General features: G+C 38.3%; 3 protein-coding genes and 2 non-coding genes across 5 annotated transcripts; 2 read left to right on the plus strand and 3 right to left on the minus strand.

The window, feature by feature from the left end:
• Window positions 1–5,081: 5,081 nt before the first annotated feature.
• Window positions 5,082–8,358, plus strand: LOC113754367 (cytochrome P450 85A1-like). The gene is made up of 9 exons (XM_027298760.1): window positions 5,082–5,431; window positions 5,835–6,156; window positions 6,249–6,398; window positions 6,479–6,724; window positions 6,828–6,914; window positions 7,010–7,088; window positions 7,633–7,739; window positions 7,846–7,970; window positions 8,060–8,358. The coding sequence occupies exons 1-9, from the start codon at window positions 5,241–5,243 to the stop codon at window positions 8,145–8,147; spliced, it is 1,395 nt and encodes a 464-aa protein (XP_027154561.1). The 5' UTR covers window positions 5,082–5,240; the 3' UTR covers window positions 8,148–8,358.
• A 3,106-nt stretch (window positions 8,359–11,464) lies between these two features.
• Window positions 11,465–14,217, plus strand: LOC113754368 (probable UDP-arabinopyranose mutase 1). Its single transcript, XM_027298761.1, has 4 exons — window positions 11,465–11,776; window positions 13,210–13,460; window positions 13,581–13,749; window positions 13,879–14,217. The coding sequence occupies exons 1-4, from the start codon at window positions 11,465–11,467 to the stop codon at window positions 14,215–14,217; spliced, it is 1,071 nt and encodes a 356-aa protein (XP_027154562.1).
• Window positions 14,218–14,953: 736 nt separating this feature from the next.
• On the minus strand, window positions 14,954–15,025 carry TRNAD-GUC. The gene has a single exon. It is a non-coding gene; the product is annotated as a tRNA-Asp (tRNA).
• Window positions 15,026–15,109: 84 nt separating this feature from the next.
• Window positions 15,110–15,181, minus strand: TRNAD-GUC. Its single transcript has one exon. It is a non-coding gene; the product is annotated as a tRNA-Asp (tRNA).
• A 737-nt stretch (window positions 15,182–15,918) lies between these two features.
• Window positions 15,919–21,272, minus strand: LOC113754302 (probable tRNA (guanine(26)-N(2))-dimethyltransferase 2). The gene is made up of 12 exons (XM_027298682.1): window positions 20,824–21,272; window positions 20,101–20,394; window positions 19,903–19,990; window positions 19,712–19,833; window positions 19,297–19,436; window positions 19,106–19,178; window positions 18,503–18,591; window positions 18,256–18,361; window positions 17,541–17,753; window positions 17,028–17,222; window positions 16,609–16,686; window positions 15,919–16,423 (listed from the first exon to the last, which is right to left on the minus strand). Exons 1-12 carry the CDS (start codon window positions 21,184–21,186, stop codon window positions 16,187–16,189), a joined length of 1,998 nt encoding a protein of 665 aa, XP_027154483.1. The 5' UTR covers window positions 21,187–21,272; the 3' UTR covers window positions 15,919–16,186.
• Window positions 21,273–24,654: the final 3,382 nt, after the last annotated feature.

The following is a 24,654-nucleotide window of genomic DNA, read 5'->3' on the forward strand; positions in this document are numbered from 1 at the left end:
AAGATTTTTCGATTCACTATCCGGTTCGAGTTTAATAACATTATTGCTGGAAACACACAAGAAGGCCCTCAAAAAGATAAGTGCTGTAGCGGTGGATAGATATTACACGACCAGGGTAGGGAGCGGTACGTGCGTGCAGAATTGTGTTGTGAAACCACGCACACGTACAGAACAATAAACGTTTAATTGATACGCGCGCTCGCCTCTCGTACATATCATAAACAGGAACTTTTATGAGAAGGACGCGTTCCTAATTGTGGTAAAAGGGGAGAGAGGGCCTGGAAGACAGTGGAGGCTGAGAAACTGAGAAGGAGGGCAGTTCCCCCCCGCGCACAAGAAAAAGAAAAAATGAAAAAAGGCAGTAGCAGACGAAATAGGAAAAACTGAAAAGCACAAGAAAACAAAAGAGAGGCCCTCGTGCGTGCGTGCGGGCAGGTCTGGCTGGGGCCCCCCTTCTCTGCCCTGTGTGGGTTTTCAATGTACATCACTCATTTAATGAAGCAGAAGCCAAAGAAGACAAGGAGTAGGAAACGAAGAAGGAAGAAAAATAGTAGTAGGGCTTTCAATTTCTGGATTCATCCATCATTCAACTCCTTCGTTTACTTCCTTCTTCTTTAATGCGTGCGTGCGTGCGTGTGGGTGGACATTCCTCCCTTCTAAGTTCTATCTACTATCCGGTTCAAAGACCAGCCAGCCCCAGCCCCAGCCCCAGCTCTCTCTCTCTCTCAAACGTAACCTTTTTGCAGCCTATTAATTGTATCCATCCTTTCTTTTGTGCAGTTGGTGCACTTAATAAAGGATTTTATTTCTCCCTTTGGTGTCTATCCCTCACGCAGCCCTATCTCCTTCGCCTTCTTCTTTCGATGCCATGCATGTAAAATGTTCAATTAAAGAGTAAATTTTATATACACTGATAGTATATACATAATACTATTATCGTTGGATTCATGACATATATGTAAAAGTTAAATTTTAAATAATTATCAATCATCCGACGCTGATCGTTTACACACTGTCTGCCAGTGTATATAAGATTAATTCTTAAATGTAAAAGCACCCTTGTTTCTACAATAGTAGATCCTAGCAGTAATCAGTGGTGTAATTTTCCCCTACTCCACCGCCCAATCTCACTTCCCTCACCTGACCCATTGAATTAAGTTCCGCCAAACGAATGACTTGTACTTAGTGGAGTAGCACTACTACTCTTGCAAACTGTGGCGGCTTTGAACCAGTCCATTTGGCCCCCTAGGTCGCCATCATTTTGGTATTAATTCGTATCATGTGTCGGCAAATCATGGAGATCCATAGATGACAAGGAAGATAAAATCAAATATAATGAACTAAAGAGAAGAGCCATATCCATATTGCCATTTGTCATCCACATGGCTAGACAAATGTTCGCATATGATATCACACGCTCAAATGGGTATTAATTAATAATAACTAGTATTAAGAAGAAGGGGTGGTTTGGTAGTAACTCCGGTGATCTGAAGATAAAGACACCATCTCATCAAAACCCGAGTGACATATCATTATTAGAGTTCACCAATCATAAGGGAAGTTGAAAGAATTGCTCGTAAAACATGACAATCTTGTAGAAGCTTAATTCGGTATGTAATCAATCCATCCATCCATCCACGTCCATGTTGTATATGCCTCCAAAACGGTCCTGTTGAATATGGATGCGTGGTTCAAATTTTCTATGCAAAGCATCCTCCCTCTTCCTTTTTATGACTTTCTTCTTTTCATCCTGTTGGTTTTACGCTGCCAAAGAAATGGAGTAGACGTCAACAAATTTTGATAAGATTCTAAAAAATTTCCAGTCTGTCGTTTAGTACTGGTGTCGCTCATCTTTCTTTTCCTTTCCTTTCCTTTTTTTTCTTCCTTCTATAGAAAAAAAAAGGTAGCAAAATGGAAGAAGGCATTAGCATGCTATGTGAAAGCTGGTCCGAAAGCAGTAAGAGCAAGTTGAGGAGGAAAAGGAGGGTTGGCCTGGGTTTTCTTTAAATTGCAAAAGGGAAACGCTGCCTGTATAGTGTCAGATCGCTTTCTAAGGATCTCTCCATGGATCCACACTTTTGTTCAAGTTACCATCCAATCAACCTTTTTGAGCCACATCAAGACAAGCCATCCGCTTCTCACTCAAAAGTCAACAAACAAAATGAACGTAAAGAGGAGAGGAGATAATGAGGAGGGGAAAGAAAGAAAATTTGCAGGACAAACCACGTCTCCTAATGCATCAATGATCTTACCAACTGATAAGACAGTTCAAGCATGAACAGCTTGTGTACCGTACACAACCGCAAATTAGAACTCTTATCTAATCCGCAATCGCTCGGAGTAATCCGACTCTCTTTCGTTCTGGGGGATGGCAAGTTCATTGCGAGCTGAGCTAAATAACAAATCTTCATTTCACTGAAATAATAACCTCACCTTACTCAACTAGTCTCTAATTGACGCATCCCCGTTTTATGTTCTGTTCTTAATTTAATTTGTGAGATGATTGAATCGGATTAGACCATAATTATTCTGCCAAGTTTCAGAATGCATGAGATCGCACATCAAGCGCTGACTTTTGCTGCTTAGACCACCCCGAAATTCATCATTGGCAAGACATTGCAGTGCACATGTTTAAAAGGTTCCGTTTAGAAGATAAAATGATCACGTGATGTGATGTATATGAGATTTAAAAAAGTATAATAAAAAATATGTTTATAATGTAAGTAAATAATTTTTTTTGCTACTAATAACAATCCAAACGCATCCGGTACCGTACTTTGGAGGACTCATTGTTGAACAACCACAACTTCAATCTTCAATCCATAAGAATGTTCGGATGAGAATTTTCATTTTTTAGTGCAACCAAAGACTGAACAGGACAAAAGAATATCAAGTTCAAGACATCCCAAGTCACCGGCCAGGTTTAACCCTTGCCCTGGGGCAGAGGCTAATCGTTCATTTGTTGTTGGGAAGTTGACGAATCCCACTATAAAACAGATGACAAGTTTAATAAGTAGTAGTTCGAAAGCAACTAAATGCTGCACCCTAACTAAAAATACTAGGTAAGATTGATTATTAGTTACAACTTGTGCATCCAAATTCGCCGACTGCCATGCAAAATCTCTTATGGGACATTGCATGACATCGGAGTATGCAGCCTTTCTTCAAAATTCACTTTCAACCAGCATTTTGCTATCTTAAGAAATGAATATATATATATATATATATGAGAAAAGACTACTAGTATTGTGAAGATATAGCTTGCAGAAATTCCTGGTCGCTCGTTCAGGGTACGTAGCTTCAGTCTTGAAAGTAAAAAAGAATAAAAGAAAATCGTTAAGGTCATTCCAAAACTAGCCTCAATCCTTGCTAAAATAAATACATAAATCAAAAGAAATGACAAGTTCACTTGGCAATAACATTTTTTCTGCAATAAATTTAGCAGTTGCCAATCAAAATGGTTTATAAGCGGGATTCCCGGTGCTCTCTCATTTCAAAGTTCTCGGTTTCGAATTAAAATTCACCTTTAAAATATAATACATAGAAAAATCAAGAGAAATCTCTAAAAAAAAAAAAAAAGTGTTGGTCCGACATACTCAACTAGGACAAACCGAGCAATTTCTGACATTTGTTATGAGCGCGTTCAAACTTGTAGTAATACTTTGAACTAGTTAAAATTCCGATGGCAGAAGTGGAATTCCGATATCGATATGCATTTGCTTACGGAAAAAACGGAAAAGACATTGGTCATCCCCAGGTCAATCAATGTGATTAGCGAAGGAGAATTTTTATCACCACGAGCACGAGGGTCCAATCTAATCATTTTTCAGAGGAGCGAATTCAATTTATTAGAAAGAAGCCAAATTTTCCCAAAAGGAAAAGGGAAATCGGCTCTGAGTCACGTGAGGCTCAGTAAAGGAGCTCTCGTCTCTTCCCACAGTTGAATTAAGGACTTGCATTGCATAATGCATAGTGGTAGTTGCCACTTGCCAGTGGGTATGGACTATGGACTGTGGAGAAGCAAATGCACGAATGGCTACTCGGAACATCGGCCGAAAAGTCAAAAAGCCACGAGGAAGGTTTCAGGAAATTTAAAGTCCACAGGGTTCAACTTCAACCTAGTGTCGGATGCAGCCTAAGATTTGGAAATTGCTGTTGGAGTGAAACAAAGACCATCCCCCCAAACCCAATGCCCCCCCAATTTCCCTTTCCTTCCCGGGGCTTTCTGTATCGTCTCGCACTTTTTCACATGCTAACCAAGAGGGCTCCGTGTCTTCTAGTGACTTTTGTAATTCCAGGGCAGGGCAGATCTGTTGTTTAGGCTACATGTGAACTCTTTGACCGCTATTCCTCTCAACTCAAATGGATGGTTTGCATGTGCTTTCTCCTTCTGCCCACAATAGCACCCATCTGATTAACTGCTCACAAGGGGAAAAAGAAGGGAAAGGAAAAAAAAAGGAACAATTTTGGATGAACTGAATGTCCCTTTCTCTTCAGAACACCAATATCTAGATCAGTGCAAGTAACATTAGTATGAAGAAAAGAGAAAAGCTGTAGAAATTAAAACCATTAGTACAAAACAACTGCATGAATGGAGAGTTTTTTTTTTCCCCTTTCCAACTCTTAGATGATAAAAGAGAAGCTGGTGTCTACTACAAAAAGAAATATTGAGCAAAATAGTTTTTACCATCAAAGGTTCATTGTTGTGACGTGACGAGACGAGATCTTGACCATAAACCTTGGGAACTCCTTCAGGGGTTTCCAACCTTAGGGCCCTATTCCCTCCCATAAGAATGAGTTTACTTTTTATTATTGGTGTTGCAAACCAAGTAGTCTTAGTAGTAGCATGCTAGAGAGAGACGCTTTCCACTAGCCTCTAGGTGCCTTGAATCGCTATACTGAGTCAAAACGCAAAAAGGTTCCCATATCCAGTGAAAAGTTAGAATCAGACTGCCAATTACTACTACTAATTCCCTGGTCTGAAATCGATTTACTTGAGGTTGAAGGCTAGGCCCCGCCTCTGTAATTGTAGGTTGCATGCTTTTTGGCGTATTAGCCATCTCCCCACACCCCTAATTCTCTCTCCCTCTCTCTTGCTCTCTTGCTCTCCGTGTCTCAGTTCTCAGGCCTATATATACACACACACAGCTGCACACGATTACAACTAGCTTTACAACGAAGCTGGCCTAAACAAATTTTACAGCTCTCTTTGAAGTGGTCTGAACTTCTGGAGGGCATCAATGGCTGTCCTAATGGTAGTTCTTGGCGTGGTTTTTGGGCTCTGCATCTTGAGCACTGCTTTATTGAAGTGGAATGAAGTCAAGTACAGGAAGAAAGGTTTGCCTCCCGGAACTATGGGTTGGCCAGTATTTGGGGAGACCACTGAGTTTCTCAAACAAGGTCCAGGCTTCATGAAGAACCAGAGATCAAGGTAATGGTATCTTTCTTAGTAATTCTCCTTGTATATTGTACAGATTTTGACATTCTAATGGTCTCTTGCCTAGTTGTAACATATAGATTGTGCCTTGCTACCTTTATTTGACACAAAGTATGATGCTTGCATGATACTTAGAAGCTGTGCAGCACAAAAGTAACTTCTACCACATGAAAATTGCAATATGTATATGTGCATGAAAAGCGTTAAATAGGATGCTTGCAATATCTATGTGCATAAAAGTCGACGGGCATAATTGATTATGTTTACAAGAAGGTGCTGCTGGATGGATATCTGCTAGTTTCGGATATAACAGTAAAACAAGTCATATAGCAGCCACTCTCCGGCTTTATGGTTCCTCCAACTGTTGAAAACTTTCTTGTTTTTGTTACGATAACAGGTATGGAAGTTTTTTCAAATCCCACATACTGGGCTGTCCAACCATTGTTTCAATGGATCCAGAGCTAAATAGATATATCCTGATGAATGAAGCGAAAGGGCTGGTCCCTGGCTATCCCCAGTCCATGCTAGACATCTTGGGGAAAAGCAACATTGCAGCTGTTCATGGTTCAGCTCACAAGCACATGAGAGGAGCATTGCTTTCTCTTATCAGTCCCACGGTGATCAGAGAACACCTTTTGCCGACAATTGATGAATTCATGAGATCCCACCTAAGCAATTGGGGTGACTCGGTGATTGACATTCAGCAAAAAACTAAAGAGGTTTGTCCAAACTCCTGTGAAAGACAGATTTGCCTCTAAACTCATTCTTCCCCTGTTCTAATCTGCATCTCTGCTGAATAACTTTTTTCCAGATGGCATTTGTATCATCCTTAAAGCAGATTGCAGGCATTGAATCTGGAACCATAGCTCAAGAATTTATGCCCGAATTTTTCATGTTAGTATTAGGAACTCTTTCTCTGCCTATCAACCTTCCGCGCACTAATTACCATCGTGGACTTCAGGTAAATGCGCTCTCATCTTTTACTACTGGAAAGAAGGTTTAAAATTGCTTGGTGTAACTAATAATTGAAATGTACTGCAGGCAAGGAAAAACATTGTCAGTCTGCTGAGAAAACTTATAGAGGGGAGAAGAGCTTCTGGAAAGACGAGCTGTGATATGCTTGGCTTTCTTATGAATGATGAAGTAAACAAGTACAAACTAACGGATGAGCAGATGATTGATCTGATCATAACCATTTTGTACTCTGGCTACGAAACTGTTTCAACTACTTCAATGATGGCTGTCAAATATCTTCATGATCACCCAAAAGTTCTTGAAGAAGTCAGAGTGAGTCTGTGTTTTTACTCGTTTACCATGCTTAAATAAATCAGTACTAGTTAATTCTTTTGCATCTTATTCTAACTTGAACTGGAAATCTCTATTACTGTAGAAAGAACATATGGCAATTAGAGAGAGGAAAAGGCCGGAGGACCCTATTGATTTTGATGACTACAAGTCAATGCGCTTCACACGTGCAGTAAGTATCCAAAATGATAGATGCATGAGAAAATTTAGGTGGAAGGATGTTCAAGCTGTTGACACTTGGTTCTTATTAGTATTTTCCTGATTCAGGTGATCTATGAGACCTCCAGATTAGCTACTATTGTGAATGGAGTCTTGAGGAAAACTACTCAAGACATGCAACTGAATGGTGGGTTTATTACCATGAGCTGTATATTTATTTGATTAGCTTCATAATCTGCCTGCAGGGGGTGGGGGGCTAAAGTAGCAACTTTATATTTCCTTCTTCTTTTCGATACTGAAATGAAAAGAAAAAGGAGCGTATAGACTATAATGCCTAAACGTACAAGGGATGATGCATCATGTATGAGATATCAAAAGGACCCTACCCTATCATAATCCACATGCTGCACCTACCATTCCAGCTGAGACATTCCCTATCTCTTGTCCAACTGAATTATTTTAATCAAACTACTTTTGATGATAAAGAGAAGATGCAACTCGATTCTCTCTCAGACTCTCACTGGATAGAGCAAATATGATCTTCATAAAATAATATATTCTTCAAGAGGAATTTAAACAAGAAAAAAGCTTAAGGCCCCCCCATCTGCAATGATTGTCGAAGCCTTGTTTTCCAGGCAGAATTCTACTTTAACAATAATATATCGTTCTGCTTTCACTACAAGAAAGAAATGCCTATCACCTTACTTATATGTATTTTGTTTACTTTTCAGGGTTCATTATTCCTAAAGGCTGGAGAATATATGTCTACACTAGGGAGATTAATTATGACCCGTGCCTCTATCCTGATCCGTTAAAATTTAATCCCTGGAGATGGCTGGTTCGTATTCATAATCAACTCTGTGTTTGTGCAATATTAGAGGGTGGAATTAATGTTTTTATTGGAGGCTGGCTAACAAAACTCCTACCTATCTGATAAAAAACAGGATAAAAACCTGGAGAACAAAAATTACTTCTTAATATTCGGAGGAGGAACAAGGCAGTGCCCCGGAAAGGAGCTTGGAATTGCTGAAATTTCTGCTTTTCTTCATTATTTCGTAACAACATACAGGTGAACCATTTTTTTTTTTTTGGGTATTATATTATGTCTCTAATTCATGGCAGCGTGTTAAATTGTATATTGTGTCTGGCATGATGCAGATGGGAAGAAGTTGGGGGAGATGAGCTGATGAAGTTCCCAAGAGTTGAAGCACCAAATGGACTACACCTTAAGATATCAAGTCATTGACAATCAACTTGAATGTATAGGAGGCGTAATGGTAATGATGATATAATTACAGTGGCAGCATATTAGAGTAACATTTGATGTACAAATCACCGATCTGTTAACACAGGACAAATTGAAACCTGTTTTTTGGCCGGCTCTTGAGACGTTCTACATGTGAGACATGTCAATTATTTCTAGCAGACAGAAACTAATCGATTTCATGTGGGCACCACGAATTATCCTTCTTCCAAAATTCCATTCCTAAAGCCCCTTCTCACAAGCTTACAACATATCATTTAAGCAAAAAGTTTAGTTGTTGTTGAATTTAGAAGCATTTGTTCAAGATACAGGATGCATTTGTTCAAGATGCAGATCAACAACACCAACAAACAATCATGCATAATAATAAAAATATTAGTACCTTTGAACCACGCTGCAGGTAGCGGAGACTTGCAACGCCAAATGAATTTAAATCCCCTCTGCAACTTCTGGGCTCGTACCAAATCAATGAACAACTTAACTTGGATCAATTAATTATAAGAAAGAATGACACAATAATACTTTGATTGCCGCTCCCACACCCCGTGCAAGGTGCCAATTGAAATTTGAGCGCCAAAGCCAACAGCAGGTTTATAGACTGGAATCTCAAAACTACTCCAATTTCCACACATACCAACGGCAACAAATTTTCTTTTTTTTTTTTGGGGGGTCGTAGGAGATTTTTTTTTGGTCCCTAAAACTTCTTCCCGGGAAAGTGAAGACCCTCACTATCCGTCTGTTCACGTTGCCACCAACTAAACTGAATATTGGACACACAGCCACTTATTTTTTTCCATCCGCAGCATCTGCTTAAGAGAGAGAGAGAGAGGTGGGTTTTGACTGACCAACGATATGAGTTACGAAGCCCACAAAAACAGTTTGGTAAGTGTGAATTTTGGGCTGGTCTCTCGATGACATTCACGGCAACACCGGAAGCTTTGTGATCCAAAATTGATTAAAAGTTATAGCCTGTCTCTTGGCCCGGCCTCTCGTTGGTGATCTTTAGGTGGCCATCCAATAATCGTTAGCTAAGGGCTCTTACAACAGTAATCTAAAATCGGATGGACAGATACAAAAGGCCACATTTTTTTTTTCTTTTTTGGCGAAATATCAAACAGGAGTAGGTTGTGGACAGGGCTAACTAATCGAACCAAAGATCCGAGTATCTAAATTTGTTCGATTATTTGAATGAATTTAAAATTTTGTTCAAGTTTGATTTGTTTATTTAATGAACTGAATTCAAACGAACTTTCGTGGGATCGAGATTTTCATGGATTCTAGTTTAATAAATCAGCAGATTTCTTTTAAGTTCACTTAGTATCCCTATAGAAGTATATTGTGTGCTCTTGTAATTAGCAGAATTTCGGTTAATTAGAAATAGCAATAATTTATTCCCATTGTGTCAAATTCCGGATCTCATCTGCCCACTAGTCTACTACACCAATACGCCTTGAACTAGTCTTCGGAGAAACCAAATAAAGTAAACCAATGCTTCTGGAAGGAAGATCCATTGTTGCACTTCCAAGTGATTGATATTTTCTATTTTGAGCCAGGAATCAATTACTGTTTTTTTTAGCATAAATCGAGGGTCTCGGAATCCAAATCTCTCACTTATACTTTTTTCTTTCCCCTACTGCTCAACCCATCATTTCCGCCGAGGAATCAACTTAACGGTTACCATCCCAAAACAATCAAATCCCACACCAAAAGAGGCCACAATTCATGGCCTAAACTAATCCGATTAACTCCAAATATCACACAAATTTCCTTTTTCTCCAAGCATATTTTCTTAATTTCTCCATGAAATCAACATTTTGGGTACATATTTTGTGGGAATGCCTTCAGTTGGCTGTTTGTGGTTAGAAAATTGCAAAGTTGCCACAAGCATAGAACAAAATTTTTACTCTATTTTTTTTTTCAAAAGCAAAACATGGGTGGATTTCACCTCCGTGAAAGTATGCCTCTAGCATTACATGTTGGCAACGGAATTCAAATACGCAATCTTTATTGAAGAAAATTACTAATTAAATCAACTTGTGTTTGGCAAATTTTTGCTCTGTTAGAAAGAAAATAATTTACTCGAAAAAACAAGATCATCAATCAGAATATACAAAAACAAAAGGTATAATTTCAAAAACCTCCTTTGAGATTTCTGATTATTTTACTTAGTTCCCTTGAAGTTATAAAACTTACACTAACCTCGCTTGATTTGACACTTTTGTAACCAAACCTTAAAATAAGATCAATAATTTAATGAATATCCTAAAATACCCTTATCTTATAAAGTTGAATTCGTTCTTCTAAACAATTGTAAAGTAATTTGGCACAATTATAAAAAAAAAGGAGTCACAAAATTTTCATGGCAATATTTGTTATGTAATAATCAACTATAACAATAAATCTTTTGCTATAATAGGTTTTCTTGTAGTGTTTTATTGGGAATATAAATTCCTTCAAGATGGAGAAGAAAGTGTTATCTTGCCTTTTTTTTTTTAAAGTTTATGGACTTTTTTTTAACAAAAGTTTATGGACTAGTTTAGTGATGAAACTATCATAGTTTCGTAGTGATTTTGGGCCATTTGTTTTTAATTATTGTTGACTTATTCTTGATTTTGATACAAAAAAAGTGTTACAAAAAAATTGGATGCTATTAAAAGTCATAGAAAAATATTACTAATTTAGCTTTTGATTTGAATAGATATTAGCGACAACATTGATCGTTCTTCTATATTTCTAATGAAATATAAGAGAAATGAGTAAGAAGGAAAAAGAAAAAAAATTATAAAATCCATCATTTGTATTAACATGGAAACAAGAGAATTTAATTAAAATATTAAGGTTAGTATTGCTATTTTAAATGAAAAAGGGAGGTAAGTGTAATTTTTGAAATCTTAAGAGAGCCAAATAAAATTTTCAAAAATCTCAGAGGAGGTTTCTGAAATTATCCCAAAAAAAAAAAAAAAAAACAAAAATAGGGCGCACCGGCTGGAACCGCCCCTTTGAAGCAGTCCCTAGCCATATAATGCACCTTTGACTTTGGACACCCTACTGCCCTACTCGTGCCGAACCCACCGCACTCGCTGCTGCCATTTTGCCCACTTGCATCTTAAACGAGTTCCCGCATCCGCATGCAAAGCAACCCTCCAGCTCCGTACCACCAACAAGCAACAATGCCTATATAAACTCCCCACCAAATCAATCCTGCTCTCCTCAGCTCTTCTCTTCCATATCCAAGCCCCGGAAACCCCCCAAAAAAAATAGAAGCATTTTCATCTCTCACTCAAACAAGCAAGAAGATCATGGCTTCGTCAAGCCCTCCTCTGAAAGATGAGCTCGACATTGTGATACCAACCATCAGAAACCTTGATTTCTTGGAGATGTGGAGGCCCTTCTTCCAGCCCTACCACCTCATCATCGTCCAAGATGGTGATCCTTCCAGAACCATCAAGGTCCCTGATGGCTTCGACTACGATCTCTATAATCGTAACGACATTAACAAAATGTTGGGCCCCAGGGCTAGTTGCATCTCCTTCAAGGACTCTGCTTGCCGCTGCTTTGGTTACATGGTTTCCAAGAAGAAGTACATCTATACCATTGATGATGATTGCTTTGTGAGTTCCCCATTTGCCCCTTGGCCCTTCCTTCGTTTTTCTTCTTCTGATGCAACACTGTTTATCAGTACTAATTGACGTAAAGTTTATGATGATGATTGCTTTGTGAGTTCCCCATTTGCCCCTTGGCCCTTCCTTCGTTTTTCTTCTTCTGATGCAACACTGTTTATCAGTACTAATTGACGTAAAGTTTATGTGTTTAATGGATAATTCAGATTAGTGGATCATGATGTTTGGTTTGTTGCCGATAAACTTGTGAATAATTTCGATATACACCTTCAACAAAACTCATTAAGGACTATATGAGGGATAGTCAAGGACTATACGAGGCTATTGGACTATACATTTCCCAGTGAATCAGATTGATAGTATATTTGCTTGTATTGCATTCAATCTTATACCTAAATTTCTCTTACTCATGAAGACTATAATCCGACTGGATCTATGCAATTCTTAGACTATCTATCCATTCTCAAAATACTTAACACTCTCCCTCTCCCACTCATCTCACGACCACAATAAGTTACAATCGATCTTGTAACGAGAGGAGGAGGCTGATAAAAAAGCAGTAACTTTCATGACACTTAAATGCACTATATATTGAGTTTCAGCATCCACTTTTACGTCATTGGGTGGCTTGGTTATAGCTTGTTGCTATAGGTTGGCGCTGTAAATGGAGCCAATTGTTATTACGGCTGTATAGCTAACAGATTAATTTACCTATCAGAGGAGAAAAATGATTCCCGCCAAAGTGGTGCTTGACGTATCTAGATAAGCACGTAAACCTAGTTTCGTAAAATAAGACGGAGTCATTCTGATCTTTTGGCCCTTCATTCTCTATCTGTAGCATAAAAAATGGTTCTTTTTCCTCTTAAAAGTGGGGTATTCATGTAGTTAAATCAGCATGCCTAGTTGCCATCCACTATTCTGTTTAGAAGGAAAGACAACTTTTAAGACTTTTCCGGTGCGTGTGCACGGGGTCATGTTCTGGCAAGGCAAATTCACATGGTGCATCAATGAACTGCCTTCGAGCATCGCGTAGTGTCAAAAGAACTTTAGCACTCCAGTTAACAGAAAGTCGCCTTGATTCTTTACCTCTACTAATCCATTATGTTCGACAGTAACGATTGCTGAAACTGACCACAATTTTCGGGACTTGCCATGCAGGCCACACACTACTAATACTGACGTTTTAGGCACCTCATGATTTAATCTTGCATCTTAGTTGCTGTTAAAGAGCTAGTAATAATAAATATCTCTATCTCAAACTATTACGATCTTCACTGTTGGATACCTTTGATTGATTGAATGATCTTGGATCTTCAATTCTTTGCGCTTGTGAACATATTCAGTCAGTAGTAAAAATCAGGAGCTGATACAGATATTTCTTCCGGGGCTTATATTTTTTTCAAATGATCACCATTGATGTGCAGGTTGCAAAAGACCCTTCTGGCAAAGATATCAATGCGCTTGAACAGCACATTAAGAATATTCTCTCTCCATCGACTCCCTATTTCTTCAACACTTTGTATGATCCTTTCCAAGAAGGCAATGATTTTGTCCGGGGTTATCCATTCAGCCTTCGTGAGGGTGTGCCTACAGCCGTTTCCCATGGCCTTTGGCTTAATATTCCCGATTATGATGCTCCCACGCAGCTTGTGAAGCCTCTTGAGAGAAATACCAGGTCTCCATTTCTTTCGCAGATTAGCTCAGCAAGCTTCTAGTATTTAACAAACTTTTCAATCATTTGTCCATGCATTAATGCATACAGAATTCTCAAGTATATATGTTTTAATTTTATTAGGTATGTCAACACGGTCATGACAATACCAAAGGGCACCCTCTTTCCTATGTGTGGAATGAATCTAGCATTTGATCGTGACCTCATTGGCCCAGCGATGTATTTTGGACTCATGGGAGAGGGTCAGCCAATTGGACGTTACGACGACATGTGGGCTGGCTGGTGTACCAAGGTGCTGCATCTGTCTTTCCTTTCTCTTTTTCAAAATATTTTTATTGCATGCAGTAAAATCAAGAGAAAATGATCTACTCTGCACTTATTTAGTTTCCCTAACCTTTTAGGTGGTTGTTGATGTTTTTAGGTGATATGCGATCATTTGGGACTGGGAATCAAGACAGGGCTTCCCTACATCTGGCACAGCAAAGCTAGCAATCCTTTTGTGAACTTGAAGAAAGAGTATAATGGTATCTATTGGCAAGAAGAGATCATTCCGTTCTTCCAGTCAGCAACTCTTTCAAAGGATTCCACTACAGTCCAGAAGTGCTATGTAGAACTGTCAAAGCAAGTTAAGGAGAAGCTAGGAAAGATAGATCCCTACTTTACCAAACTTGCAGATGCCATGGTCACTTGGATCGAAGCTTGGGATGAGCTCAACCCGGCCACAGATACTGCCAAATTACCAAACGGCTCTGCTAAGTGAAAGTCATAGCAGCATTGACGACGGCCTTTAGTTTTTGCAATAGCTCAAAATTTAATACTTACTGCTTCTTTTTCCAAGTATGCAACCCTTTATACGTTCGGATAAGTCCGTGTATTAGTTCCTTTTTCATGGAACTAATGAACTGGTCCAATGTAACATCTGCGCAATATGCATATTTTAGAGTAGAGAAAAGAATAATAGTTGATGCAACTTCCAAGTTCCAACAGACCGTGGTTGAATCCTTATTGTTTCTTTCCACATGAAGGTAGAAACTTTGGCTTGGTTTTATACTGCACCCGTATTTTGAGAGCATGATTGAAGGATTATCTGCGATACTAATCTGTTTTTAAGTCCCGGACATGGAGAAAAGAACAAGAATATATGGAATTTAAACTCAGGTTGCATTACACTCTCCAAAACCTTTGCAAACAGATTGGCATTGAACTATCGTCAATTTCTCCGCTATCTACGTGTATTGTGTAGTCAATCTGGGATCATTATTTGGCTACACAACCATCTGGAATAACTTCCTCTTTCCTCGGTAATTGGATAGCCTTTCTCCTTGTTTAAGCACATTGGTATGCCTGCTCAAGAATGTTTATAAGGTTAACTGGTAATAGCAGAAAAGCAGTAGATAAAAAGGCAGATCCTTGTTTAAGCATGCCCGCTGAAGAATGTTTATAAGGTTAACTGGTAATAGCGGAAACACAGTAGATAAAAAAGGCTGAGAGCAAAACGCCGTTGCCGGGGATCGAACCCGGGTCACCCGCGTGACAGGCGGGAATACTCACCACTATACTACAACGACCTTGTTGATATGCCTGGTGAAGAATGTTTATTAGGTTAACTGATAATAGTGGAAACGCAGTAGATAAAAAGGCTGAGAGCAAAACGCCGTTGCCGGGGATCGAACCCGGGTCACCCGCGTGACAGGCGGGAATACTCACCACTATACTACAACGACCTTGTTGATGATGATTGGGATAATTGATTACAAATATTTTAAAACCAGCAAAAAAACAACATAACGAAAATTTAAAACAAAAATTTTTAACTAGCCAAAAAAAAAAAAAAAAACCGTAGAATTTGAGATAAAGAGCGTTCAAAATTTTTCTTTTCATTTTTGTATAAACAATATAACGCATTGATGCAATTCAAAGGTACACAGGATTCCTACTAGTCATGCAAATTGAAGACTTTGGCAAGGATGGTTACCCCCTTTCATTCTGATTATATTCTACCGATCGTTTAGCAGACGAAGTACCAATGCGTTTAGTCAAATAAAAAGAGGCAACAATCCTTGGTTTTCAATGAAACCAAAAGAAAAATGGAGATTAAAATCTAACATAAGAGTCGCAACCGAAGTATTTCTTTTCCCTCGGATTGGAGCAAATGGAGATCAGAATCATTCACAGAGACTCGTACCACTTCACGATTTGAGATTAATATGTCGTATACAAGCCGTATATGTATGTATGTATGCATGTATGTATCTTTGTGTGTGTGTGTGTGTAGACAAGGGGTGGAACTTGGAGATTACCATAATCCGCAGCTAACAAGAAGATGTGGAAGAAAAGGCCAAACATATTTGCCATTGGTTTTTTACTCTTATGGACGGTTAACGCCAGTTGCTGCCACCTATGGCAATATTTTTAACTTCTTGCGCAATAAATTATATGACACTTAATGCTCGTGGATTCAAGAAGACAAAAGAACAAATGCAATACATACACAAGTAACTCACCAGAAAGAATTACTAAACCAACAAAAACTGGCATTGCTCCTTCAAAATCAGAGAATTCACAGAAACTATCTATCTATCCTTCGATTTCATATGGCACCTTTGACAAAATTATCCCCCCGGCAATACTGGTCTCTCTGCAATGGCAATGCATCAGAGCAAACTGATCACCAAGGTTGAAGATGCTTTTGCCCAATAACTGGGCCGCGAGGACTTCTTAAAATTTTATTAACTAGGTGTAAGATCCTCTGCCTTCTTACGCTTGGCTGCAGGTTCATCGCTGTCCTCCTCATGGTTGCTAGCACCATTCACTGCATCTACACCAAGAAGTGAGACGTGCTTGCTCGTGATCTGACGACCAGCCCTCAGCTTTGGTCCCCAATGCCTTTCAGGATTAGGAAGGAACCGTGCAACCTTCTTGGCCTGTGCCTTGCTTAAAGATGCCACGGCTCGTGCAAAATTAGCCTAAGTAAAATGTTTTAAATGAGTAAATCATTGTTATGGGAGAGTTGAGGCTTAAAAAATGTGGCCCAATATCGTTGGCTCTTTGCATTAAAGGTCTCACTAACTCCGAACCTTAATGTACCTCTGTAACTAAAGAGAGATATAACCAACACGATAATGGAGATTGGGTGCGTGCACAAACATACCTGTAGAACAGGTTCCTTTGCAAGGATCACACTTCCAGCTTGGTCTGGAGGTTGAGCCTTCACAGGATGGTTTTTGACCTACAGAACAACATGCCACTTCACTCACAAATACTTGCAGAATAACCACATCGCAGAAAAATAACAGAAGCTGATGACATAGTATTTCACAATAAAAGAATGATATGACGTGACATAAAATGTATCGGGGGCCATAAAAAATGTCAACTTCGAAAATAACAGCTTTTCTCAGATTTCTCTTCAGATTGTTTTTACAACCACCAAAAACATAAAAATTAAAAAACCCTTCAAATTCAGGCCATCAGAACTTTATGAATTTGGAATAATTCAATGAGCAATGAAAATCAAGGAAGTGTGTTTTGTCACCATATTTCATAAAGAATTTCGTCGTGCAGTCTTACCCAACAACGCATTATGTCCCAAATGACATCCATTGGAGCATCTGTTTTCAGCCCAAGTGGATTGACATGAGTTCCTGATATACGATATCCAGCATTGATGACAGCAGATCGGAATATAACTGCTGAGGGGGAAGTGCACTTCAGCGTTGCACACAGATTATGCAAACTCAGAAACAGAGGAACGTCAGACAATTCCTATAAAATGAGAATTATGAAAGTAAGAACATAACGGGGATAAACAAATAAAAAATAAATGGCAAAAATGTCTTATAATTCAAAATTCTTAAATTTTCACTCTTTAGCCCAAAATAATGGCAAGCCACAACCCCCTTAACCAAGGAAATAGAGAAGATGAAGTAAGGAATAAATGTCTGAAATGCATGCCCAATATTATCACTAGAAAAAACTATGTTAATGTCTTGCATGATAGCCATTAATGCACTTAATGAATGAGAAATTCACAACTGAATTCTAAAGCGTAAACAGCAATTTCAGCCTAAACCCAAGACAAACCTCTGAAATTGTTGTCAATACAGCTGAGATGCGATCATAAGCAGGATAGTGATCCTTCATGGATTTCACATCTTCAAGAATGCAAGTTACCCATTCTTGATCATGGATGGGAGCAGACCAGATTGGTCCGCCCATATTATATTTTTTGCCACAGTCACTGCACTCTTGGGGAACAACAGGCCCAAACCCAGGAAGATATCTCACACTGGTATTCTGCAATAGAAAGGAAGCAAAGAAAACCACAATTATGGATCCAATACATGCCAAAAGCACATTTGGGTCATGAGCCTAAGTTCAAGAGACCTGGAAAATGAAAAGTAATCAACTGACGCAGGACTTCTTTCCAAACAACACGTAACGGACATACAAATGGAAGATATCTCAGATACAAGAGGTCTGGAATATGAAAAAGAATCTACTGACACAGGACTTGTTTCCACAAGTGTAACATAAAGTTCCCTTAAGATATACTATTAAATACAAGCATTACCTTTTTTGGCCATTCAACATATGCAGTGGGCAAATATATGCCAAGTACAAACTAAGTACCAACCATCCTCAAGTAAAATGTCAAATACAACTGAAAAACACAATTCATTTCCCACTTTACATAATATATATGGCTAGTATGAACACATATCAAAGCACCAAATCTAAGCCACGAAAACCAATAGGTGATCATGATGAATCAAAATATCATGACACAAGGGCATACCTTAGAGACGGTACGCCCAATTGCTTGAAGATGAAAAGAATCACAGCCAGTGCATTGATAAACATATGAGAGCTTTAAAGGAGTGTTTTTCATTGCACTTGCCGAACTGCAAGAGTCACTCAGAAGCTCAGTTGGGGGTAAAAATCAGAAGTACCTACTAGTCTAAATAAAAAATGTAAATGCATACATTACTATTCATGCTAACTCACTCTAATTGTCATCACAAGGGAGGAAGAAATATACTCACGTATATACACGGACAAAAACACGCACGTAGAAGTCCATCTGAACAGATAATACTGGAGCAATGTACCTTTTATACCGATTTGCATGGCTCTGCATATCCAAAGTGGAAATAACTGCTTACAAGACCCAGGGAAAAAAAGAAAGAAATAGCAAATGACAGAAGGAACAATATTGCCTTTCCAACTCAATGCCTTGACTCAAAATGTTTGAGATATTACTATTTTCCTTATCTAAAACGTTGGCAATTTGAAAAGGGAAAGGACAGTTTGGTTGTACAGCTGAACTTATTTCAAGCTATAGAAGAGCTTCACAGCCCACGAAATGTCAGACGTGAACTAACACAAAAGTTTTCTCCTTCATCTTCTATCTTCAGAAAGTTATTAAACTTGATACATTTTCATCAAGCAAAGGATGAGCAAGAAGTCACAACAACAGACCACCACAAAACTCAAACGTCTGAATAACGAATTTCCAATTCCTACAGCAAGAATTAGTGAAAACAGACTATCATCAAACGCAAAATTATTAAATTCCCTCTTCTTGAAGGCAAAACTCAAATTTCTTTGCAGAAAGTCAACAGCTTTTCTGGTTAAACAATAGGTACCTCAATGCTGGCAAGAAGGATCCTCAAAGCCATTTCATGGCAATACTTTCCTCTTAATGGATAGGAGCCATACCTAGTTCCAAGCAACAGCAAAAAAGCTTTTTATGACACTTGAATCATCTTAGGTGAGTCCATCACTAAATAATTGTGTTCAATCAGAGGCAATAATATGAATAAGTAATAAACCTTACTTGGAATAGCAAACCTCCCCATTACCCCCACAAAGTACTGCCATATCAGTTGCAGTACACATTAAGATGCCGCCATCAATGACTGATTGGACAGCAGAGTCCAGAAACACGGAGGGTGAGCCATAAGGATCAAGATCCACCTGAAACACCGACAAACAGGAAAAGATCATTAATTGGCTCAGAATGCGACTGCGATTAACATGAAAAGATGTTTGTTTCTTACTTTTCTTATCAAGATACAAACTACGGGCAAATTATTCACTCACAAACAAGTATCAAGCACAAAAGACTGGGAAAATTATGCATGTCTTTTTCCATGGATCAATAGCATGAACACAAATTAAAAGAATGTCCAAACTTCAGATCAATACCATGTAAATCTGTCTGAAAAGGATACCAAGCATATGAACCATACCACGTCAAATTCTTTTGGATGGGTAAGCATGTAAACTCTCGCATCAGCGAGGTGAGATTCCACCTTTGAACATGCTACTGACCCATTGAACTTGATGTTTCTCCGGCAAGCTTCAACTGACACTGCACAAGAGACAAACATTATTACACATTTTCATCATATACTCTCAAGGACAACCAAGCTCCATCTACCTTTATCATTGTCCAATGCTACAACCTGGCCAATTCCTTCAACTTCCCGTGCATATCTTAGAGCTCTCAAACCAGAAGCTGACAAAGCCTGTTAAAGCAGATAAGTTTTTGAGATATGCAGTACTGAAGCCCTTTTCTTTTTTGAAAAGAAATAAAATATAGGGCTCAACTTAAATTAAAAGAAGAATTTTCAGAAACCTCAAGAACTCGGGGTGGTTTCAACCCTCCTCGGCTTTTCTCCTCTATATTATCAACCAGCTTCTCTGATGTGCTACAAGGTTCATGTTCAGACGCCTCTTCTGAAGCTTCGTATCGACCATTAGATTTTTCAGCCTCAGAGATGGACTCTACTGAAGCTTCTGTTTTGTCAACAGGCTTATCTGATACCTTTGCTACTGCTTTCATTCTTTTTGACAACATTGCTTCATGTTCCAGCTTGCGTTTTGCTATAAATGCCCTCAGAACAGCAATAGACATATCTCTGTTATTAACCTGGAAACGAGACAATGCACCAAGGATTAGGTTATTGTGTTTCCAATGCTGAACTAGATACGGAGACCTCTATATTTGAGATACTACAATATTTATAGCACGTTAATTGTGATATTACTAGTTCTACAACACATAATCATTTCTTCAAGGCCGGGGACCAGCCCCTGCAAACTGTACGCTGACCATTAAAATGCATGTATCTAACTTGAATTTTTAACTGAATCGTTTTCACAGACTGGTCCGCCAGTAACAATTGAGGTTAGAAGTAAGCCCAAAGCTAAAACACAATAGCCCACGATGGACTATATCGCAATTGACGCGCTCATCCAATAAAAATCCATAAAAGATACCATCTCTACAATTGAAAGGATTGAAATTTGATTGATTAGAAAGTAAACAGCTCTAAAAACTCAGGGGAAAATGCAAGACCTGGGTTTTATTGTAGAAGACTTCGTTTTTAGCGTGCATGAGAATCTCAGCCTCTCCTTCTCTGATGACAGTGTAATCATTGAGATCAAGGGAGGCAGCCTTTGAGGTCTCCTTTTGCTGTTCCTCCTCATCCCCTGTTTTCTCTCCACTCGCGCCCATATCAATATCAAATGTTGTCGCTTCAACAATAAAATTGGAGAATCTGGGGTTGAATGCTCCTTCACTTGACGGCTGCGGCGGCGGCGACGGGGTAGGTTGTAGCTTTGGAAGTGGGGAGAAAGGCCGAAGTTGGAAAGAGAGGAATTTTCTGAAATTTCTTGTGTTTTTGGCTGAAGTTTGTAAAAGGGGAAGGAGCGAACGCATCAAGGAAGAGGGCTGCTTATATAGGGGTATGCAGACATGGCTGGATTTGGTCAAGGGAATTTCTAAAACCCTACCCTGGGTTTTCAGTGAAAGATTCTTGGAGCATATTGTCAAAGAATATCTACCTTAGGTACTAGACCACAATTATACATATTCATCTTTACAATAATAGAACCTGTGTAATGATTTTTTTTTTTTTTGAAGAAAAGTAGAGATAGTTAACACCAATTGTCTATTTTCAAATTTATTTTTTTCTCTATCTATACTACATATAAAAGGGCAGGGAGCCTTTTGGTGTAAATAAAAAGTTATCATCTTATGATTTTTTTAAATTATCCTTTAAATATAACTGCCCGCTATCATGTTACTTCTCGCACCCACTATCATATCTATCTCTATCTCTTTCACCCACTATCATATCTATTTCAACCTCTTGTTTTTATAACTACCCACTACCAAATAATAGTTTATTTGTATATTTTATTTATGTAAATGTCTGTATGTATTATAAAATTATAAAACCAAATCTCTTAAAAAAATAATTTTAACAAATATCTTTAAAAAAATTTTAAAAATATTTATTTATTATTGCACACGCGTCGAGTTTGTCTTAAGCACTAGTAACAATAAAACGCCTTTATCAAAGAATAAGGGTTTGGCTAACTAGGCATTAAATTGTTAAAAAGGGTTAAACGTTTTACTAGTTTTTTTTTTCAAAAAAAAGTGAAGTCAAAGGTTGGAAGTGTCCAAATATACTAAAGCTTATGCATTGAAATAGTATAAGTACCACCTGTAACTTAAATGTACAATAATATATGGCGGTGATCTGTTTATACTCCATTAGTTTATATAGGCTTATACTACTGGTTTATTCGGAAGATGTTAAGTGGCATTATTGTCAAAGTTGGTTTATTCACGCACATCTCACAAATATTTTTTGTCTTCAGCTTTTGTCATTTTCTTCTTAGGTTAAAAAAAAAAAAAAGAGTTAAAGAGGAGTGTTGATCAATGATCAATGATCAAATTGGAAAGGAACGACCAACGGTCTCAGCCTCTTTCGAAAGCTTTAGTACGTACATGAGAAAATTTCAAGGGGGAAGGAGGCCCGTGCCCTTGGGCCACCAGCACTGCTAAGCGACGGAGAATGGAAATCCAAAGTTGTGGATTAGCAGAGCCCAAATCAACGATGTGGATTGGGCACTTGTCACATGGCAGGGCTTGAATTAAGGTCCGGTTCATAACCGCGCAAGCAAAGCCTCACTAGCTAAGGGAAGGCCTGAGTGACGATGGACTGAACCCGATCAAGCCCTGTCATTAATTTTCCATGACCCTCTATTCTGTTAATTTTGTTAATCGTTATAATTAATTGAATTTAAATAAGGTAAAATTAAAAGTTTAGACTGCAAAGTATTTAAAATTAAAATTTATGGTAAAAGTGAAAACGCGATACAAGTTTAAAGGTGCAAACATATCAGCATGTTGAATATGTTATAAAACAAATCCAGCTAAATGAATAGCTTTCCTTAATTTTCATTTGTTTTTTTTTTTATTCTCTTCGTTTTGTGAGCAAGTATTCAAATGAATAGCTTTGAGCGACTTTCTTTTTCATTCGTTTAAATGAATCCAGTTTGAAGGCTTTGTACACAGCACAGACCTACGAAGAATGAACAAGCAAATACAGGAGATAAATACTCCAAGAATATAGGAGGAAAGCACGTAATCATGACCAGACACTCAGATACACAAGGATGTCTGTAAAGCCGAATGATTCTGAGCAACAAGGTTAAAGCCCAACGGAGCTGGAGGCTAGTGCCTACTCCCCACGACGAATTGATGATTATTTCTTAGAAATCTGAACCAAAATACTGCTACCACCGAAGCGTTAATGAATTAGGAAAGAAAAAAAAATTTTAAGTCTATTGTGGGACTAGCATTCTTGAGATCGATGGTGACTCAGAATTGAGAGGCAAACATGATTGATATCCCAGGTTCGGTGGTGGGACAATCCGAAGTTGAAAGAAGGCCTTGCGTGCTTTAGGAAATAAGCCTTTTCTTTTCTTTCTTTTCTGCTGATGTCTTGGAGCATATGTATCCACTTCCATTTGCCGTTGTTCAATATTCAAGACGACAACATCCTTCTAGAAGTAATAATTATTTTAACATTTTAGGCAACATGGCACCGGCTCCATGTACTTGTTAAAGATAGCTTCAGTAGCTGGCATCTGTAAGTTGTAACATTGATTGTATTAGGAAATTGGCTTAATTTCTTTTAGTTAGAATTCTTGTTTTGTGTGGAAGTAACTAGTTTTCTAATTGATTTTGGTTACTTGAAATAGTAGTCAAGAAATATTCTATTTAGTTAAAGATAGCTTGAGTAGCTGGCATCTGTAAGTTGTAACATTGATTGTGTGCTACAAGATACACAAAGCTCAATTAGTACGAGAACTAAATTTATATGGGATAAACTTGTAATAAAATGGATGAACAATTATACTAATTAAGCTAGGTATTGTAGACATCTGGAATAAGCAAGTTAGTTGCCGTAAGCGACCAGCAAGCAAATGAAGTTCAGTTCGCCCTTAAAGAGTTGTGACGACCCATTTTCTGTCTTCCCCTCGACTTTTTTAAGCACTAATCAAATCAAGAATCTCTTGCGACCACAAAATGTGCATAAATACGTTGAACGACATCTTTTAAGTATCCGTGTAATCTTGCGCGAGATCTTACATTAGGAAGTGGAATCGTACACATCATGGCCTATTTATGGCATTATCCCATTAATTAATAAGCCTTGGCAATAAAGTAATGCTTCGACATTCTAAAATTGCTGGATTACCATGAACTAAGGCCACGCGTCCAAGAGCTGACTCAATTGTCGGAAGTCTCCCTTTTCTTATTCTAATCCGCATTACCTGAATTAGCATCCCAGAACCTTCTTTAATGCTTCACAAATCACTTAAATATGCTTAAAGTATGCTGCTTAGCAATACCTTAATCACCATATGTTACGTAACGATTGGTCCTGAAAACCATTTTCCATGAGACGTACCGACAACCCACTATACATAAGCCTTGGCAATAAAGTATATGTTTATTGATTTTTAGAATGTACGGTGCAATTAATTACCTCGTGTTGCGGAATTGTAATTAATAGGGGAATAGTTGTCCTCAAGTTTTTTTTTGTTTTCCTGTGACAAAGATTTTGAAGATGAACGTGGTTGACCGTGATTGGTTCAGAATCTGACCAAGAACATTATGCAGCAACACTTGGCAGATATCTGGACTGATTTTATGATAATCAAAGAAGGAAAGCAGAGTTGGTTAAACTCATGATTATATTTAATTATTAACTACTACTCAGGTGACAAGCTGAAGATCAGGGTATAAATATAAGAAGGCATGTATGATTTCTGTCATACAATAGGAGACAGCATAACAAAGATTCTTACTGAAGCAGTTCGATCAAGG

The sequence above is a fragment of the Coffea eugenioides genome, chromosome 11 (genome assembly GCF_003713205.1).
Source record: "Coffea eugenioides isolate CCC68of chromosome 11, Ceug_1.0, whole genome shotgun sequence".
NCBI lineage: Eukaryota > Viridiplantae > Streptophyta > Magnoliopsida > Gentianales > Rubiaceae > Coffea > Coffea eugenioides.

What these genes read in the sequence shown, in the direction of transcription:
- LOC113754367 (XM_027298760.1), top strand. Translation starts at nt 5,241, where the DNA reads ATGGCTGTCCTAATGGTAGTTCTTGGCGTGGTTTTTGGGCTCTGCATC. An exon ending in TTCAGCAAAAAACTAAAGAG is followed by an intron (nt 6,157 to 6,248) that starts GTTTGTCCAAAC and finishes ACTTTTTTCCAG; the next exon opens with ATGGCATTTGTATCATCCTT. An exon ending in CAATGCGCTTCACACGTGCA is followed by an intron (nt 6,915 to 7,009) that starts GTAAGTATCCAA and finishes TTCCTGATTCAG; the next exon opens with GTGATCTATGAGACCTCCAG.
- LOC113754368 (XM_027298761.1), top strand. Translation starts at nt 11,465, where the DNA reads ATGGCTTCGTCAAGCCCTCCTCTGAAAGATGAGCTCGACATTGTGATA. An exon ending in CCTCTTGAGAGAAATACCAG is followed by an intron (nt 13,461 to 13,580) that starts GTCTCCATTTCT and finishes TAATTTTATTAG; the next exon opens with GTATGTCAACACGGTCATGA. An exon ending in GGGCTGGCTGGTGTACCAAG is followed by an intron (nt 13,750 to 13,878) that starts GTGCTGCATCTG and finishes TGATGTTTTTAG; the next exon opens with GTGATATGCGATCATTTGGG.
- LOC113754302 (XM_027298682.1), bottom strand. Translation starts at nt 21,186, where the DNA reads ATGCGTTCGCTCCTTCCCCTTTTACAAACTTCAGCCAAAAACACAAGA. An exon ending in AACCACCCCGAGTTCTTGAG is followed by an intron (nt 19,991 to 20,100) that starts GTTTCTGAAAAT and finishes CTGCTTTAACAG; the next exon opens with GCTTTGTCAGCTTCTGGTTT. An exon ending in GGGACATAATGCGTTGTTGG is followed by an intron (nt 16,687 to 17,027) that starts GTAAGACTGCAC and finishes GTTGTTCTGTAG; the next exon opens with GTCAAAAACCATCCTGTGAA.